Source organism: Mytilus trossulus, chromosome 4, assembly GCF_036588685.1.
Source record: "Mytilus trossulus isolate FHL-02 chromosome 4, PNRI_Mtr1.1.1.hap1, whole genome shotgun sequence".
NCBI classification, from domain to species: Eukaryota; Metazoa; Mollusca; class Bivalvia; order Mytilida; family Mytilidae; genus Mytilus; species Mytilus trossulus.
In genome coordinates, this window is record NC_086376.1 from 67,407,935 (window position 1) to 67,429,707 (window position 21,773).

At 30.2% G+C, this 21,773-nt stretch overlaps 1 protein-coding gene across 1 annotated transcript in view; it reads left to right on the forward strand.

Moving 5' to 3' along the window:
• Positions 1-21,773, forward strand: part of LOC134715806 (uncharacterized) — a 39,734-nt gene that overhangs the window by 10,481 nt on the left and 7,480 nt on the right. The window contains exon 4 of the mRNA XM_063578257.1: positions 17,634-17,863. Within this exon, the coding sequence (XP_063434327.1) occupies positions 17,634-17,863 (230 nt within the window). The remainder of the gene's footprint in view (positions 1-17,633; positions 17,864-21,773) is intronic.

Here is a 21,773-nt window from a genome sequence, read left to right on the forward strand (position 1 = left end):
AAATTATCACAAATTGACATGTAATAATGTTGAAAGAGAAAATAAAATGATGATTACACAGCTACAATATAAGTTTGAGAAGAAAGAAGTGTCATACTAAACTACAACTGACAAGGTTGTGGTATTGGGGAAGACAAATAGTTGACCTTGAACTAGCTTTCAATAACATATTCGCCCTTCTTAATAGAAGTTCCCCCAGAAACTTTGTTATAAACAATGCTTTGAAGTTGGAAAATATTTTATAATCGTAAGGAAAACATACTGAAACATTCTTCCAACAGAAATAATATTTCAAGATCTTGAAGATATGATAGTTATTCCATTTTGGAATTCATGTTAGAAAGTAACTTGAATTCAAACACAAATCCTCCCCTTTTAATTTAGATAACTGGAATATCAAAATTTAACAGAAATTTTACAATATAATCAGTTCAGTGCTTTATTCTATGGTGTTGATATAATATATATGTACCAAATCTTCCTATATCCATATAACAACAGTGGATAAAAAAAATCCGTTATTCAAAACACCGTACTACGTACGTATTGCAGTTACTTAAACATAATGGTTTACATGCTGAAGTGGCATAGTACAACAATTTAATATCGGCTGCAGTACTTCCGAGTAGATTTTATTTATATGGAAATATACGATATTTGTTTGAAGTATTAAAAACAGCTAATACAAAGCCAATAATAAGTGTATTCTTTATAACAATGTAAAAAAACATCTGCTTAATCCTTTCATTTCTACTTTATTATAAAATAGTTTGCTACATTTAATATCAAATTGAATAAAGACTTACTGTTCTTCAGTTCAAAAACATTGAATAAGACAGCTTAAATGTTATGATATTAGTTTATTCTCTTATACATAATTTGCTATACCAGCTTAATAAAATTACATTTATAAATCGATTGAAATGATATCCAATTGTATTGATCATTCCATAAGACTAAAAAACTTGTTGATCCGTTGAAACCAGTAAATACAAGGTAATTGTAAATAAAGAATTACGAGACACAAAAGATTGAGTCGCCAAAACATTTTATAGAATTTTATACGTAAGAAAAATAAACCCGACATAACATTAATTTTATCAACTTTCTTTTAATTTCTATACACGAAAGTATTTGTATGGCCCAAATGAAAGGATCTAAATTTATTTATTTGTAAGGTCGTAAGGGGTCTATGGTGAATTATTGACATACTTTGACAACTTGAAAGAATGACTTATTGATAAAGTACTCAGTGAAATTGTTATTCTACAATACCACAGTGTGAAAAAAAGAATTGCTCAAGTTTGCTTGTGTTGATAATTGATAAAATGCAAACAAGAGATACGTAATGTCTACATACGACTAGTCAATACATATACACGGGCTCTTTTATTAAGATTTTGTAAATTAGACCTAGGTTGAACAGTTTCAAAACTTCTGCAATAGATTTCGATACTTTGGAGTTATCATGGAACTAAGCAACATTGTTTGCAATTCTGCAGACGACAGTATGACGTCTTTATAACGAACGTCTGCTAAGTACTGGACAATATGCATATTCACCCGGTAAAGATTCCAGACAAACCGAACAGAAAATCTATTCTTAAGCGCCAAGATCCAGACGTTTATTATCCTGTACTAGCCGAACTTTGTAAGTACAATTTTATACATTGTCGTAACTTTGATAAAACCTACTATATTCAAAATATACTGTTACCACACAGACTTAACCACCTACTCCTATGTTTATGTATGACTTATCTTTGTATTTTCGATTTACCTAGACGAGTTCTTGTTAGTGCAATATGTAGATGCGGCATGTTTGGCTATGTCGCTGTTTTACTCTGATAAATCCTTTTTTTTCATTTTTATATGAGCATTATGTGTGCTGGTCTTTGCGTCCGTCTGTACATGCAGGTTTAAGTTTTTGGTCGAGGTAGATTTTGATGAAGTTGAAGTCCAACCAAATTGAAACTTAGTACACATATATAATCTTTCTGATTCTTATGCCAAAATCAGAGTTTTTATCCCATTTTTACGGTCCACTGAACTTGTAAAATAAAAGTGCGGATGGGTCATCCGTGTACTATGGACACATTCTTGTTTTATTTACATTAAATCAAATGCAATTTTGCATCAGCTTTGTTGCTCTTTTTTAATATCACAAAACTACCTGTAAATATGAAAAAAGAGGAGGCATGTGTAATGATTGACGATGCATACGAAAACATCACCAAAGGCTAAGGACGTGATCCAAGCAACTAAAGGTCAACATACGGCGGCTTTATCAATGACCAAAACCTACACTTTACAATAAGATAAAACTGTCACCGACATGACATTATGTATTTAACAATTGAAGGAAAAAACACAACGTCAACCAGATGTATGTGCTAGCAATAAAATAAAACAAATATGAAAGACAACAGCCAACGATAACCACCAAATTATAGCTAGGCTCCTGACCTTGGACAGGTGTATATAGAATGGGTAAAACATGTTTTGCACCTATTATCAATCTGTTTGACTGCTCTTTGGTCGGGTTGTCGTCTCTTTGGAATATTCTCCATTTCCATTCTCAATTTTATAATAATGCCAAACGTGTTAATGCGTATAATACTAATATATTCTATTGGTTGATACCCTTCTGGAAGATTTCAAACATCATTCCCAGCTGATTTCTTAGTATTACAACTTTATAATATGAGTTATTCATTCGAATCTTCAATTTCAATTCAATATAGTTCGTACATCTGGATAACTATCTCAACATCAATAGGCTTCCCGTCAATGGCTTTCAAATTTAAAACATATTAAATTAAAGTGACAATTGTGTAATTTATTGATTTATTCGAGCATTTAAAATTATCTCTTTTTATATGTTAGTTGTGACGCAATTTACAGACAAAATTGCCAGTAATTGGTTTAAATTGACACCATAAAACATGTCCCATATCTTTTTTCTTTAAAATTTAAGATAATAGTCTATTTCACGGTGATGATGGTACAAGCATGCATGTCGAAACATAAATAAAAAAAAAAAATACAGGAAAAAATTAAATTTAAAAAGCGACCTTTATTTCTATGACGAAAAATAGAAATCTCGAAGCAGACATTTTAAGCATGAAGACCTCTTTGTGATTAGAAAATTTTAGGGTTGTAATTTTGATAATGTTCAATGCAGAGGGAAAACATATTTAACGTTTGTATGAGACATTACCGAGGAGACACGAGTTGTCGAAATCCGCACCAGGTACAGTAAAATTGGTACCGTTAATGTTATCTAAATGTTTTAATTAATATAAGAAAAATGATGCAGAAGGGAAATTATTGCATGTGTAAGTAATCGTATGTATGGTCTTCAACAATGACCCTTATGGTTGCATATAAGAGCCCCTTAAACACGACAAACATCCGGAAATGAACGGTCGTGACAAAACAATAATCGAAAAATTCATATTGATAATAATAATGAGTTACAGGCTCCTGACTTTGAACATAGAAATACATATAAATTGTCAGGCGGAATTTTAAGTATTGGATACGGGAAATATTTAGCTTGTCATTGTAACAACGGAATTGTTATCATTTCATAAATACAATATATCTGTAATCTTTTAAACAGCTATGACAATATTTCAAAACATATTTGTAAAACCATGTAAAGACTTAAGAATGACATTAACAATTGAGAAATTACTACTTTTGAACAAAAATATCTGACGAAAAAGATAATATTGGTTATAGTACTTGGAAAATAATACGTAAAGGGTCATATATCTAAATTTTAAACAACGAAATACTTTTACACGTCAAATTTTCCTCTTCACAGATACATGTAAGCTGATTCACAAAGAACAAAAACTACTATTTGTTATTTTTTTGTTTTGCATGATTGTTCACGCATCGTAATAAATTTAATGGAAATTGATTCGACTGTCATACAAGTGAGAGGTTTATCGCTACAAAACCAGGTTCAATCCACCATTTTCTACATTTGAAAATGTCTTTACCAAGTAAGGAATATGACAGTTGATTTGCATTCGTTTGATTGTTTTATCGTTTAATTTTGCCATTTGATTAGGGACCTTCCGTTTTGAATTTTCCTCGGAGTTCAGTATTTTTGTGATTTTACTTTTTGTTTATTTACACTTTACCGGAAACAACAAGTTGGTGATAAACTATAGATGGCTATTGTTTTTGTGATGAATTAATGTAAGTAGACTGTCGTGATGACTGCTCATTTCAGTCGTACAATATTATTCAATGCACTTCTCTTTTCTAAGAGTTTTAATTATTAATCCGAAAAGGTGAAATTACTAAAGAACAGTGGGTGAAAATCTATCGTACACGAAAATTAACGTTATCATAAAAGCTGTCAATCTTTTATCAGGGGTGTTTGGTTTTAAGATGAGATTAAGTGGTAGATACACTTATAGTAAGAAAAGATTAGGGGAAACTATGGTTGCCCATTTAGCTTGACAATTTTGATGAAAATTTATATATATATTCTACAGCTTAAAATGCACTTTATGAGAAAATGTATTGTTATACCTTTCAACGGGAGTGGACATTTGAATTATAAACCAAATACTCATTCATTTAAAGGGTGAAATTTCTAATTGAATTCACGAAAGCATCTTGTATCATCCATGAAAAAAATCCGTTCTCCGCTCAAATGCAATTCTTGAGAAATACGACATTGACTCAATTCGGACTACGTATATTTTTTTCACTCTGAATCACGAATTTTAATAGGTAAGCTTATAGGTAAGAAGAGTCCAGGTTCAACCCAACTTGTTTGTTCTTAAAATGTTATGTACAAAGTCAGGAAAATTGCCATTGTTATATTCTAGTTCTTTTCTGTGTGTGTTAATTTTAGTGTTGTGTTTCTGTTGTTTCGTAGTTCTCTTCTAATATTTGATGTGATTCCCTCTTTTTATTTTGTAACCTGGATTTTTTTTTTCTCAATCGATTTGTGAATGTCGAACAACGGTATTCTACTGTTGCCTTTATTTAATAGGTAGTCATAACATAAATGATTACTGAACATAAAACATAAAGTATCGAACAAGCAAATTCTGCTTATATAAAGTGCGTAAGCACCGGTGGAGTAAGTCAGAAGTGGTGCAATTAAAATTACATAATTTCTTATCCATAATTTTAAATACAAACATGCTAGATCAAAAGCAGTGGTTGTCTTGGACTACTAGTCCACAGGGAGTAGGTAACAGAAGTATACAATACGTTATATTAACATACTAATGATACCAAATTCTCTTAATTCATTTTAATTGCCCCATGGCATCATCCTGTTTTTTTAAAACCATAAAACTAAAAGGTTAAATTTTTCTTGGCGAATAACTACCTTTGTTTGTGTGAAATAACATACATTGTTAAACAATGGGCGCTAATCACAAAACTTAGCAATTACATACATATGTTCGAAAGCACACCATGTCTATAGAATAACCCTTGTCACCAAGGACAAAAGTTTTGGAAACCAAACTAATAAACTGCAATAAGCATTAACCAGAGGGAATTCAAGAAATAATTTTGCCGTAAAATGTGTGCTCGTTAATTAGTATGTTTGTTCGAAGGGTTAATTTTGATTTGCCTCACGTATTTATATTTATATACAGTATTCTTTAAAGGGCACTACCTAAGAGATATATAAAAAGCTAAAGTACTATTTGTTTTGGTTCAATCATTAATGAAAGTGAAATAATGAAATAATAATTCGCTTTTAGCAGACAGTATGGTTCTATATGTTTGTCAAACATTAATGATAATCTCATTGAATCCGTCTTCATGTGAACTTCAATATAACCTCTGTACATAACATAAAAGAGACGGATAACGCATGAAGTGTGTGTGTGTGTGTTCGGTTATATAAAGAAAAAGAATACCAACATTGAAGGTTAACAAAAGTAAAAATTCTGATTGACTGATTCGAGTACAAAAAAAGCAGTCTTATACAGGTAGAAACAATAATCAACATGTATTTTTTTTTTATCTATAAAATGAAATTTAACAGACATAGAAAATCCAATCGTTCGAGTTCGCTTTCTATTTATATCTATATGTATGTTTATACCGCTTATATGACCATCGGAGGTCTTTAGAGGTCCACTCGATAGTTGATACCGACAAGACTAAAATACTTTATACATATTTTGGCTTCTGTAACTTTTTTTTTATTCGAGCGTCACTGATGAGTCTCTTGTAGACGAAACACGCGCCTGGTGTAAATATAAAATTTCAATCCTGGTATCTATTATGAGTTCATATATACACACGAAGCGAAAGCTACATATTATCGTCACCATGCACTGTAGATTGTTAATTTTAGACTATTTATAATTTGAATAAATGTTTTACATAGTTATAAATCAAATACTAGTATAATAATTTTAGTCAAATCAGTGAGAATGAATTTGACAGCTAGTTCCCCTTAACGGGTTTAAAATTTGATACAGCGCTGTAAAACTGCATTTCAGGTTGAATTCTTGACGACCGCTACATATATTTAAAAAAATTTAAACCTACTGAACGAGATATTAGAATTACAGTAAATAGGCATCTTATTTAAAGGTTTTCTGACAATGAACAAGTGATTAATTGTTTAAAGATCAATTAAAAGATATGAAATTAATACTACATCAGTTGATGACTAAATATGCTATTCTTTGGTCTACATGTGTTCATTTTTTTTTGGGCAAAATAAATGTTTAGTTATCCTTTTTTATTGTATAATTTCTAGACCAGTTATCAAGATTTCAATATTTCTAGATAAAACACATAATGGACAAAGATATAACATTGAATTAGATAATTATTATAATTCTAGCAATTTTCATCCCGTTGATTTGAACTTTTAACAGGGGAAATGGAAAATAAATTATCTTCGTGTCAGCAACTTGAACCAATTAGAATGCATTAAAATGTTTAAAATCTATAAGTGCCTGTGATTATTATAAAATCATAACATGTCTTTATATCAATTGCTATCAATTTGCCACCAAGCTACATTAAGGTAGGGAAAACATTTAAACATGGTAAATTCAGCAATTCAAATGTTTTTGTATTTTGCAATGTATACCTATTTCTGAACATACATGTTTATATCTCTCGTCATCGATTATATGAACATATGTGTTATATTTATTATCCATAGAACTTTAAGCTAAAATGAAATATAATTTTGAAGCCTTTATATAAATAATTTAAAAATAAAAAGTAAAATCACAAAGATACCGAACTCCGAGATCCATTTGCCACCAAGCTACCTTTAGTTAAGGAACAGATTTTAACGTGATAAATTCAGCAATAGGAAAATAAGTATAATATTTATCATGCAAAACACTTGAAGCTTAAAGTCATAAGAAACGAGTGACCGGTGAAAAATTATGTTCTTCCAATTCTTGAACCAATGCATACACACATCATAAACTAAGTCTTCTGTGCACGAATTTTTCATTTTTTTCGTGTAAATTTCGTATAATCGTCAATTTCTTTTTACAATCGGTCAGTGTTGTTGTGTAAATATGGCAGGTAATTAAAGTTCGTGTTTTGAAGCCGAAGTTTAACGATGGTCACCTGTTTGTCAACAATCGACAAAAAATAAACAAAAAAGCATGGAAGAGAGCACGTGTTTCACATGTGAATTCAGATAATAGTTTATTTTAAGGACATCCATGCGTATTGTGATCACCGGATTTTTACGAGATGGGTCACACTGAGGTCACTTTGCATACGGAAAATATGTCGGGGGAATTGGTTGCTGGAAGCAAGCAATTAAAATAAAGTAAACTTCTTCTAAATATGGATAAATTAAAGAATTTTCTTCAGAAAAAAGTATATGTACATAAGTTTTATAATGAAAACTATCCATTGAGTTATAAAAAACATATGCATTATTTTTTTTGATTTGAGGTTTCTCATGACTTTAAACAAAATATATATAAAAAAACGTGGTGGCAATATAGCTGACATTGATATGCGTTTCTACATATAGTATAATTCAAATAAAAATTACATTATAGGTGCAAGAAAATATCTAACTGGATAAATGTTAAATGGTATTGTATGCAATTATACATTTATAAATAAGCTATATATTTGTCATTTGGAAAATCCATTAAATGAATGACAGAATTGTTATGGGTACATCAAATATTCAATGAAATGTGGCATTATCATCGAGACGTGTATTAATATACACCTACTTATTATCGTCTTGGTGTTTAGATTGAAATAAAGTCTTCTATCGGCTTTATGTATTTGTCATGCATAGTTGTTGTCCATTCGCTTGATGTATTTTATTATTTTATTTTGTCATTTGATTGGGGAATTTCCGTTTTGAATTTTCCTCGGTGTTCAGTATTTTTGTGATTTTACTTTTACGAATAGTTGCTTGTTTTATGCCATTTAATGAGAAGCTAAACAACTATGTAGCTAAAAAATCTTACGTACATGACCCTATTCTTTGAGAATATATTAAGTAATCCTGTTGTTATCTGCTTTGATCGGGTCGTTAACTCTTTGACATATTCCCTATTTCCATCCTCAATTTTACTTGATGTTTAAGTGGGAAATAAACTCATCATAGATACCAAGAATAAATTTTTAAATACGTCAGACGCGCATTTCGTCTAAAAACGACTCATCAGTGACGCTCGAATCCAAAAAAGTTAAAAATGCCAAATAAAGTACGAAGTTGAAGAGCATTGAGGACCAAAACTCCTAAAAGTTTTGCCAAATACAGCTAAAGTTATCTATTCCTGCAGTAGAAAAGCCTTAGTTTAAAAAAAACCAGATACTTCTTCTACTAAGTCATCCGTTGCCATAATAGGTGAAAATGAAAATTTTGAGTTTATCACTGTTTTTCAGCGTCCTATTCGTATTACAGCATTACATACTTTTATACCTATACCTATTAAATCAAAAAGCATGTGGATATCATTTACTTCATTGTCTTCGTCTTATCTTACCAATTTCAAAATGAAGGCGGTTCTCTCTTGACATTATATCTTTTGTTTGCTTTGCATAACAACTAATCGTTTTATATTGGGGTTTACCCATTATTGAAGGCTATACACTGATCTGTAGTTAAGGGCATACGATACAGTTACAGGGGAGGTAATGACGTTGCTAACGTTAAATGTTATTTTCGCGACGTCAAACTGTGACGTATAGGGAAAAGATTCATTTTTCGACTGATTTTTATCATTCAATCATTCAAACTGATTTAATTTGAAAACGAGTTCATGGACCCCTATTTTTCAAAATGCAATTTGTTTCATTTTGCAGAGTTATGTGGCCCAAATTTTATGAAACTGTAAATAGAGGATTTTTTTTTAATTTTGATAAACATGCAGCAAAAAATGACGTATTTTCCTCAATTCATGAACATTTGATAAATATGAGTTATTTCTGAATAAAAAATGCATAATTAGGATACTTATAAAATACCGAAATTACCGATTATTTAACAAAAACAATTTGTGTTTATCTTTTATAACAAAAAAGTTATGTCTTTCTTTTGAAAAAGAAATTACGTCCACAAATCTGAATTTTGAGCAAATATACAAAATTGCGACCTCATTTTACTCAACAAGTAGCACATGAAGTATATTTTTTATTACATATTTGATTTAATCAGGTAAAAAATAACCTATATGCAAATTTTCACGTACTTGTAAATACAGGATCAAAACTGTATCGTATGCCCTTAAGTAGATAAGTAGAAATTTTAATTCACAGATTTTAGTCTTAACATAAATGGATAGGTGTGTGTTTGAATAAGGTATAATAAAAACAAACATGACAATTGAGAACCAAAGGAACAGTCGAATGCACATCAAATGTCCCCAACTAGTGGTGGGGTTATGAACATGGGACAGGGTTGACCCACTCAACCTTCCCTATTAATGACAGAAATTAAGGAAAGACTGTTTATCTAAACGTTTAACAATGATCTAAATGATAATTGGTTTAAAACAAGAAATTGGAATGAGGTTTTGATTCGATATATCCTGTGCAAACAGTTCACAGATAGTAGGAAGCAATTTCGCATTTGACATTTACCTCTATATTAAGGTTAAAACATTGTCAACAGCAGCCATCAGCTGAAATCCAGATATGAAACAAAGCCCCACTAAAGATGCATGTTCGCTCATACATGTAAATACAATATCCAGAAGTCACCTGATTGTTGCTATGCATATTCACAATATATGAAATCAAATCATTTCTTTTGTTTGTTAAATTCCATTTATGTGTCAAGTTACAAAACACGATTGGCTATTTGTGCTGTTTCCTTCTCTTTGAGTTCAATAGGATAAATATTGACTTACAAATTAATCAAAATTGAATTTTCAACTGAGTCTACAAGATTAAAGGAGCTAACTATTTAAAAATTTCTTCTATAAAATTTTCGTTTGAAAATTTGAAATACATGTATTAAGAAACTACAGTTACAAATCGCTCAGGGATACTAGTAGTTGACAACCCATGGTTTTGGCTATTCTGTTCAAGTCCCTTTTGCCGAGAGAGTGGCGAAAGTTACCAGATGGACAGTCAAACTCATAGATCGAAATAGATTGACAACGCCATGTCTACAAAAATTAAAAGACAAACAGACAAATAACAGTACACAAGACACAACATGTCAAACTAAGGAATAAGCAACACGAAACTGGCGGTTTTTGCTATTCTTTTGAGGTCCCTTTTGGGTAAACTGGGCAGAAAGGATAAATAATACAGTCGACTTTAAAAAGTTTTGTTTTGAACGTTCCTGATTGGGGTCTTCTGATGAACCAAACTCATAAAGTGTTTACGTAGTTCGAAGTCTTGAATAGAAAATTGCAGTCACAGGACTTCAAATATTTCAATCCTTTATGGGTTGATTTAAAATAAAGTACGAATTTGAAGATCATTACAGTGTTTTACTGGTGAAGAAAGTCGGAATATCAATTATACCACCGTTTAGAAGGAAAACTAGCAATCATAGTGTTTTAATTTCGAACCCACTACATCCCTTTCATCAGGATACTATCGACTGATATATCCTATTTCATAAAATGTAACAATACGTGTTACGTTTCTAGTTTTAATAAAAATCCTACTCTTAGAAAATGATGATTAATATAATGAAAATAAAAGTTTTAAAAACATGTTATTTTTTCAAGAAAATAACAATATTTGTTTTATAGCTTATCCTACTTGAGATCCTCAAATTTATGCCAGAAAAATTCGGCCGTGAACCATTGTTAAAGTTCTTCACCTATTATTATACGACGAAGAGAATAGAGTTAAATCAAATTAAATTTTACTTTTAGAAATTGAATAAAAATTAGGTTAGCTGATAGAATAGATCTCAATCATATAAAAGTTTGCAATTGAAAGTTTGCTGTTATCAGAAATCCACACTTATAAACTTTAGAATTCTCCATTTCATTCTGGCCCACACGAAGTTTGACGTTTTTCGTACAAAGAACTGTATCAATATAAAGTATTACCCATTAATAATCAAACATTTATAATGTTTGTTAGTTTCATTAGAAGGGAAACCCGTTATTGTATTGTGTCTGGTCAATTATTAATTCAAACACCCTTTCGTTGAGTGCCTGTAGGGAAAATATTTATATATTTTCCAATATTTTCTATAAGCCAGTTAAGATTATTTCCCGATGTCAAACGAAATTTTTTATATTTTCTTATTCTCGATTTTTATACTTCATATGCCTTCTCTGAAACTTGACAACGAGCTAAAATTGGTTGTTTATTTGTTTAAGTCAAAAGCATGAAATAAAGCGTACTTTCGCCCCTGCTGTGACCCTGTGCCCAATCTGTTACCTGATTAAATGTAACAATAAAGCAATCAAAAAGAAACTTAATATACCATTCAATTCACATAACAATAAAAAAAATCTGTGAAAGATTTACATATAAATGACTGGAAATCGATTTTATATTACCTGCATACATAGTTTATCCCACTTTCACCCACTGGGTTAGGGTCAGCGATTCAGACAAACCCATCGTGCAGTTGCTAATTCCAGACAAGTAACTAAGGATTGTTAAAACTGTGCCTCATTGTTCAGGTGGCACTTAGCAAATACACAGGTATGTTTATAATGAAATATTTTTTAATAAATTTTCATTAGTATATATTTGATTTAATCTATTTGAATATGACAACCAAAAGAGAAACTACAGAGAAAGCCATTGAAATTAAATTTCTTTTTATTGCACTATATCTGTTTGGAATATTTTCTAGAGCTATACACCAATGTTATTACGACGGCACAAACGAGTACTTAGCAAGACATGAAGCAAAACAATCAGCACATTGATAAGATATAGGTCAAGACAAAAACTTTTTTCCAGGTCACTAAAATAATTTCCCAACCAAGAACCATAGATAAACAATACTCGCCCAGACAAGGCGAAACTAAATTTAGTTGCTCAGAATACTTTTATGAAGACAAAAAAAATCCCAAAACAAATTGAATACAAAATTTCGATACAGTATAGCACACGATAAAGTCAGACGTTCGTAGTTTACCGATGGTCAAATCGCGTTAATAAAAAAACCTGAGGGAATCACATGAACTCATAAAGGAGTAAGACTAAAGTACACGAAAAACAAATAATTTCTTACTAATACTGAAAATATGTGTCAATTCCATAGTATTGATTTTTACGAGGTATATGATCTTTAGAAGTATCTAAATACAATCCCTTTATTTTGATAGGGTTTCCGTTGCTTAATTGATATATATCGGGAATGTATCTGTTAATTTTAAAGTCAATCGGTCAAAATACATATATATTTGTGACAGACAATATTACAGTCTATATCCTTTAAAGAAAAGAATCATTCTTTTGAGGACTTATCCAACTACACATTCAGGTCTCACTATAAGGGTTTCCGCTTTTAATTGAAGCGCCGAGTATTTTAAATAATTACATGTTCTATCAATTTTTTGTTAACCATGTTTTTACGATGTCATTGGACATTGTAAAATTGGAGGTAAATAATCAATGTCATGAATCAAAATCATGACAAATAAAGGCAACAGTAGTCTATCGGTGTTCAAATGATTTTTTTTCGTGGGTACTAATTTTTGTGGTTTTAGGACAACTAAGATATTTGTGGATATTTGATTTCGTAGTTTTTGGCAAATTCTGCATACATTCCTGTAGAACATTTGTGATAAGTTGAACATTTAAGTTCGTGGTTCTCCTGTACTCACGAAATCAACGAAAATTAGTATCCAACGAGTATTATTGAACTCGCAGCAGTCTATTGTCTATAATATTTGAAAAAACCCAGTTCATTTGATCATCTCCTACACATATAGGATTTACCAGGTATTTCACTGTAAATTGTCATTTATGGTTTTATGGTCTGTTAAAATCTGCAATTACTGTTAACTTATTACACATCAAATATAATTTTGACTGTTCAAATCGGGTATGATGTATCAGTTTTTTTTATAGTAATAAAAGGCATATTAATGAACCACGCTAGTCTTTCAACCTACTCTACTCTCGTATAACAACTCTGAACTTGAACAATTCATTTGCGGCAAAGTAGCAATACTCAAAACTTTTTTTTCAAACAGAAACGCATAATAAAAACAGTTCATTAAGGGTTAATTGCATCGTACTCATGTTCCACTTAAATAAAAAGAGAATTAAAATAAATAGCTAAAATAACGCCACCTCTAGGTTGTATCTTTCTGTAGATAGATGGTTTCATTTTCATTATAGTCAACTTCCCATTGACAATAGGAACAAACAATATTCCTTCTCTTCTTGAAATGCCCAAGTCAGGAATTCGGCAGTTGTTTTCAAATAGTTCGTTTATATGTATATTAGCTTTTGAATTTGTTGCACTTCGATGTTGTTTCTTTGTTTTCTCTTATTGGATGTGGTTCACTCGGATTTGGTTTGAAACCCGGATTGTTGTTTTTTCTCTATCTCGATATATGTATTTTAAACACCGGTATACAACTGTTGCCTTTATTCCATACATTTATTTGTCATAGCTAAATATACTTTAAGACGTTAAATAAAGGCATAATTATTCCTAGCTTCCATGATGGACATTGGATATGTAGTTGCCGAGTAATGCAACCACATGCGAGAATGCTCTTGTCGACAAACTTTGTCTTAGTCCGTTTAGAGTCAACACAATTCCTGTGTTATCACTCACATATTTGTCTGTAAAATTACTATGCATATTGTTTTCTTCCAGCGTATCTGTTGAAACATGACATCAGTATTTAGATCTGACATTGATAAACTTTACTATGTTTCAACTCGATATACATACTTAAAATTTACGATATTTCAACTTGCATCAATATCGTTTACGATATTTTATCTGACATTGATAATATTTACTATATTTCAACTAACATCGATAAACTTTACGCTATTTCAACTGACCTCGATATTCTTAAATTTTGTAAAGTAAAGTAAAAGTAGGAAGCAATTTTAGTAAAACTTATGAAAAAACACCAAATAACAGTCTTTAAAACAAAACCATATTTTTTTTCGCACTTAGTTTTCTTTTGTGCAATAGTTGATCTGATAGATTGTTATCGCTAATAGATTGTTATCGCTAATCTATATCGTATTCGAGCAGATTAAAGCATAATCTCTCAAGAAATTTGTACCTTTAATATTTTTTTCTCTCGATTTGTACCAGAATAACTACATTTAATTGCAAATTGTTTATCACAGTATTAAAACTTGAACTTAAAAACCTTTAAAAATCAATGCATTTTAAATAAACCGACAACTAATGTTGATAATTCTCTACCACTTGAATGGCATTATAGAATATTTCAGACATTTTCTGCTTACATTTTATTTGTGTACACACAATCAATTTTTGAAACAAAAGACTTCTAAACTACAAATGCTTACAATTGATTTTTATTACAGTAAATGTATCAAAATTTTTTTTTTTCTAAACAGAAGAATGATTGTATTTTAGGAAAAGGCAATGACAACTCTGTTATGATTCAATCTAATAAGCTAAGCCTTTTTATATAAAGAATTAATTCATAGTAGTTATCCGGATACACTGCTTGCATTGAAGTTGGCATACAAAGTATTTTTTGATGTACAGGACGTGACATTTTTTTATGATGCTATTCGCTATTCTTGTGGGCATGCTTGAAACTACTTTACAACATATCATATCTTTTATTGTTAACTTAATTCGTGTTTATACATATATTAAAAGGGTTGCCATTCAGCAATGTTCTTCTATACTATATATTGAGGGTTTGGTTGGGTAGTGAAAGTAGTATTGAGTTCTCAAAATGTGCCATAAAGGCATGAAGATCTTTTGTTTTAAAAATTGAAACCAACTGTTCCGTTTCAAATGCACATTTAAGATCAAGTTTTGGGAACACACAAATTTATTATGTTGATGTTTTTTGCCAAATGTTTCATTTGACTGTTTGTAATAATTGCAATTATGTGTGTACACAACCGAATAAGTCAATACAGTTGGAGAATACCATATTTTAGTAAGAAACTATATATTATACTAGTATATGGCTATATTGAAATGATAAATATAAGAAGATTATTTTGAGAGTTCCACTTCAGATCCTTTTTTTTCGCAGCGTAATGTATATTCATATTTAAGGTTTAACCATCTTTATGTTATTCAAATGTGAAAATGTGGGTTTTTGATTTAGTCCAGTATTGCTACTATTTAAATTTCAAAACTGATAATAAATTTTAGTATAATGAAAAGGTGTATATTTGAAGGAATAAACGACAGAACTTTAAAGGTAGATTATTTGTATTTCAACATCTTTGATCATAAAATCTGGAATCCGAAAATTTTGTGACCGAATAACTTTGTGTTTTAGATTATAGAAAAATATTGGAATTATCGTTATATCAAGATTATTTTTTTAAATACTAAATGTTCGTTTTTGTTCGATATTTGATTTTTCAACTTATCCATGTAAAAGAGATAACTCTTTTTCTTTATAAATCAATCTTTATTTGGAATTTTTACTTGTAACATACATATTGTTTACTTTTTCACAAAAGTGCGTCACAATAGTGCGTTTACAGAAATACTTTTTGCAAAATATGGCCACTTTATAACAACTAGAAGCTCGACTGGTAGTACAGGGACCCACACTTTTTATTATATTTAAGAAAACAACAACAAAAACGCACGGTAAAATCTACATTTTGACAAAGTATACGAAAATTCTATCTAACGAAAGATTGAGTGATTATCCACTCTTTAAAGTATCTATATGTGAATAGAGCATAAATTATGACGAGTTATGGGCCCAGCTTAAACCATGTTTACGAAAAATTAATAGATTATTAGTCGTTTTCATGGAATATTTGAAATATTTTAATTTCACGTACATCTTATTTTAAAGTCTTTTTTTAAAAAAAAATCGTGGTTTTTGTGTTAACTGACAAAATATGGAAATACGAATGACCCTCTGTCGTGTTGTTCTCCCTTTTTTATTTATTATTTTATTTCTATCAAAATAAGGGCGTTTGCAAATTTGTTCAAAATACATTAAGAAATTTTATTAACCATTGTTATTATTACAATTCAGTCAGATTCTTATGTTGATTAATTTATTATCAAATACAGAAAGTTGTATAAGGGCTAACTGCAGTTGTTTATTAAAAAAAGTCTGATGTAAAGCTACTAACTGTTGTTCAAATATTTAAATAATGACAGTGTTTAGAAAAACTTTCTTCTGTGGGCATTTAAAAATGCTTTTCTCAAAAATACCTTCATTGAATCTTGAATTCAAGAACGTGTGATTTGAAAAGTGAAATACATTTTATAATGGATCCAAATTATAGTAGTATCCCTAGATGATTGAGTTGTAATTGGAATAACGTTATATTCATTACAGTTTAATTGCCTTTCAATTTTAAATATTTGTTTAAAATCTCATCAGGTAAATCTTTTAATCACATTTTAACCTTTTAAATCATTTTATCTAAAAAATTTTTTTACCAAAGTAGTGGTTAATACTGTTTAAATGTCTTATTTGTGATGTTCTATGCGACGAATATACCTTTTAAAAATCTTATTATCCCCTGTAATTGTTAATATCTTACACCTGTCAAACAATAAGAAATTTAAACCATACTTTGAAGTATTTTGTTTAGTCCACTCATCGTTTAAAATTGATTTGAAAGACCATGTTTCCCCAAAAATAGTTTGACAACCAAATATCATGAGTCTATATCCACATGAAATGAGGTTAAGTTGACGAACCTTGCTTGTCACCACAGTTTTAGAAATAAATTGATTTAATATCTACTACCAATGTAAATTAAAATGCAAACACTTTGATATAATCTTTCTTAGAACCATTGCAAATACGTTGAATACCTTGATAGAGAGGGTACACAAAATTTCGTACGACATCTTAAAGTCAATCTGTACCATGCTGTTATACGTCATTTCGTGCTTCTGGAAGAACAATTAATAAAATTTCCAACAAGGTCGGAATGTGAAGTGATTCTTGATTACAACGCTACTTAGATGCAAGCCGAATATTTCTATTAAAGACATTATCCATAAATATAATTTTGTTTTGCAGACGAAATACCAACGGTAGCTACACCAGTACCAGACGCACTAACTGACAAGACTAAGGATTACCATTGGTTGTGTTGGCCAGAGCCTAAACCAAAGGACGAACCACCACTAAGACCACATACATCACTAGGTATACATAGAGCTCTGACACCGTACGGAGGAGTACCAGGTGACGATATAGAAGATCGACCTAGTAGTACCATTCCAGGTTATGCTTTTGGAGATTCCGAGGTAAGTTCTTATAAATTTATACAACAGTAGTTAACACAAGCCAGCTATAAAACGATGTTTAATCCACCATTTTCTATATAAGGAAATTCCTGTACCAAATCAACAATATGATAGATGTTATCCATTCGTTTGATGTGTTTGTGCTTTTTATTTTGCCATTTGCTAAAGAACTTTTCGTTGAGAATTTTCCTCGATGTTCGGTATTTTTGTTATTTTACTTTTTACCGATATTCGAATCTCATTCATAAATCGGTAAAGAAGATAAAAATCTAGGGGGAAATACTGAGAGATCAGTAACATTCGTAAGAACACGTTCACACACAAGTTCTTGTTCAATAGTCGGAGTTCAGTATTTTTGTTATTTTACATTTTATTTACTGGGATGAATAAATAAGCAGCTTTTGAAATTACATTCAGAAACAAAAGGCTACAATATAAAACAAATGTTCAAATCAAGAAAATCAAGTTTGAAAAAAAAACCAAACAAGTAAATAACAATAGTTTGCTATTGTGTGAAAATTAGATTCTACATAAATGTCATCATAAATAAACGTCAATTTTGAGATAAGAACAAATGAAAAGATAACTATGATTACAAACAAATGTTGGGGAAAATAGATATTTCAATGTCAGAACATATTGAAATGTACTTTATATTTCAATTGTTCATAGAAATCACTTAACGACAATTACTGTAGTCTGTGCGATATAGTAGAGGAAACTGATTAATCTTGTAACTACATATTTTGAATAATTGATATAGCTCTAATCATCATGTAGTTGAGATCAATGAATCGAGAAAGCTTAGATTTCAATTAAAAGGAAATAATTAACTGACCTATATGGAAAAAAATCTCATAAGACTTTAACCTATTAAATTGAAACGACTGTAGGACATGAAAACGTAAAAAAGACTCATGGTTAGGAAAGAGATAGGTTCAATCTTTCAAAAAATGTAGAATACTTCTGAAGAATGTACCCATTATTGCAATATTGCATACGGGGTATATATCACCCAATTGATACGATATTCCCGTGCTTGCATTTCTTATCATGATTTCCTTGATAGAGGGTTGCTGCTCACAAGGAAGCTATTAAACCAAGAGTTTCAAATGGTGAATTTGAAAATAAACTCATCATAGATACCAGGACTTAATTTTGTATATACGCCAAACGCGCGTTTCGTTAATTTGACGGACGCCATCACGAGTTGGTTGACCGTTATGGAATAACCGTTTCACAAATGGTATCAAATATGTGTACTTTTGTTTGTCTGTTTGTCTTTTTCATTTTTAGCCATGACGTCAGTTTGTTTTTTGATTTATGAGTTTGACTGTCCCTTTGGTATCTTTCGTCCCTCTTTTGCAAAACACTTACATTCGTGTTTCAAGCAAGAATTAATATTTGTTATTAATTCATTCCCTTTAACTAAGTTTTGCACAGAAAGAGAGGTATTTGTGTTTTTATTGTTGATAAAAAAAAACCTGAACTGTCCAGTTTATATTACCATAACAATCGGCACATTTTAGGGATGTTTTTTGCCAATATCAATTTAAAATATAAGATTATAACTTCAACATATGTTGATAGAACTTTCTTCAAGAACCCTCTGTTCCAAAATGTTTGAAGTAACATACACAAACCATTTGAGTAAATCAACACAACATTCACCAATAAGGATTTCTGCATTGTAAAAAGCAATTATTAATTAACAGATATTTGAAAATCAAAACCAACATGTATTGCACTTTTAGAACTGCAGCTCTTATTTGATAAATTGAAATAGGCAAACTTTTATGAAAATGAAAACAAATCACGACCGATGTCTAGACGTGTAGCAAATGGATAAGCGTAGGTTCTGGAAAATGTACAGTTTAAGTGGTTACAATCTACAGCAAATCTGTATCAATGTCATAAAGGTGATTGCCAGTACTTAATCAAATCAAATATCAGATATTGAAACGGATTTGAAAACTATTATGTAATCGGATTTCAAAGACATGCACTAAATACTTTATAAACGTGTCATTATTTTATATAATACTGAAAAGAAACTCACAATTACTCAATGTCATTTGTGAGAATATATATATTTTTTATCAGTGATAGAAGGGATATTAAAACCGTTATAATCACGTTCTGATATCAACTATAAGCAATGTCTAGAAATCGAGTACTTATTCATAAACATATCTTTTTCCTTCAATTGGTTTCCGATGTGCATAATGCTATGAGAATAATACATATACTGTATGTTATATATATATGTGTGTGTAAATCTGACTGAAACAGATGTAGGAATCACAGTTTTATTTGCTGTTCTGTTAAGGGCGTATTTTGTTGTCACTTAGAATGCTTCCTTTATAAACAAACTATTTCATGAACAACAATAATGCTTTATAACCATGTGCAATTTTAAAAGTATATACTCGAAAAATTATTCTGCATCAGTTTTTTTTTGTATTAATTCTTATAAAAGTGATATGATTAAGGATATAATCAAGGACAAAGTTTTCTGAAGAAAATGTCAAAAAAGGAAATACTTGTGGGTAGGTTTAGGCGACAGTAGTTTTCCGATTTTCAAAACGTGTGAATATACAAGGAAAAGAGAAAATATCAGTAATACCTGTAATGCATGAATCACTTAAATGATAAACGGGTAACAGATTTAGAAATTATAATGCCAATAATTTAAAAAGCATATTATTGGCCAATTTGAAAAGAAGTACGACATATTGAACTCGACTAAAACATGATGACAGCATTGTTATCATTTGCATGGAACTTATGACATGGCTGTATGCTGTTGTCATACTTTTGAATATAAAATTTTTAAAGATTAAAACATTTTAAAAATAACATATTGAACCAATTAACTTCTCGAACTAAAAGTAAGGGTAATATTCAAGTTCATGTTGTATGTATATGGGTGCAATATGTTAATCTAATGCAACCAGTTGAACAACAATCGTATGTTTTTGCTCATTATGTTAACCAGACAACATTTGTTTTGAAGAATTACAAATTAGACACGTGTAAAATTTAGATAATACATATCATTCTTAACTATATACAATTATAAATCTTTTTGAACATCATATATGGAGATATATAAATATGAATGTTGATAAGGCACGGTCAAATTCAATATTCAAAAACAGCAAACATAAATATATTATTTTCATTTAATCTTTAGCTCAAAATAATAGAAATTCCTACCTTTGCTCTTATTACTTTTCCATAGTACATTATGGCAGAATATCTGGATCAAACATAGTGACCAATTTACAGAAATATCTTAAAATAGGCTAATTTACATTAAGTGTATATTGATATGACCTTTTATTGTTTTTTTCATCAAATTGTCATCATTGGCCGGATCAAATTTCAAGCCTGAATAAAGTTTAAAGATAGTATTACTAAAACATAATATACAACTAGTTGAATTATTTAAGTGTACCTTAACTTATATATATAATGTTCGTTACTGTTTAAAATAATAAATGATTAATGATAACATTGACTGCCACAAGTTCTTATTTATTTATTAGTAATTGAGTCGCATTATTTATCTTATTATATTAACATACAGCATACAGTTTTGCATATAGGTCTGTTTTTTTGCATAACGATGTTTATAAGTTGATATACGATATTGAGCAACCATTCAATTCATTGCATAGTATATTAATATCTAGAACGAGACATGTCAAAACGACATAAATTCAACCGCCAATGTTGTTGGAAATATTTAAGACTCTTCGAGGCCTAATTCCGTCAAAACATGCAAACTCAATCTTTATGAATAAGTCACAACATGTAAATTTACATATCTGACGGCTATTCTGGTATCGATAGATCTACGACCGCGACAAAATGTATCTTGTGGGTGGAGTCACAGACACATCGT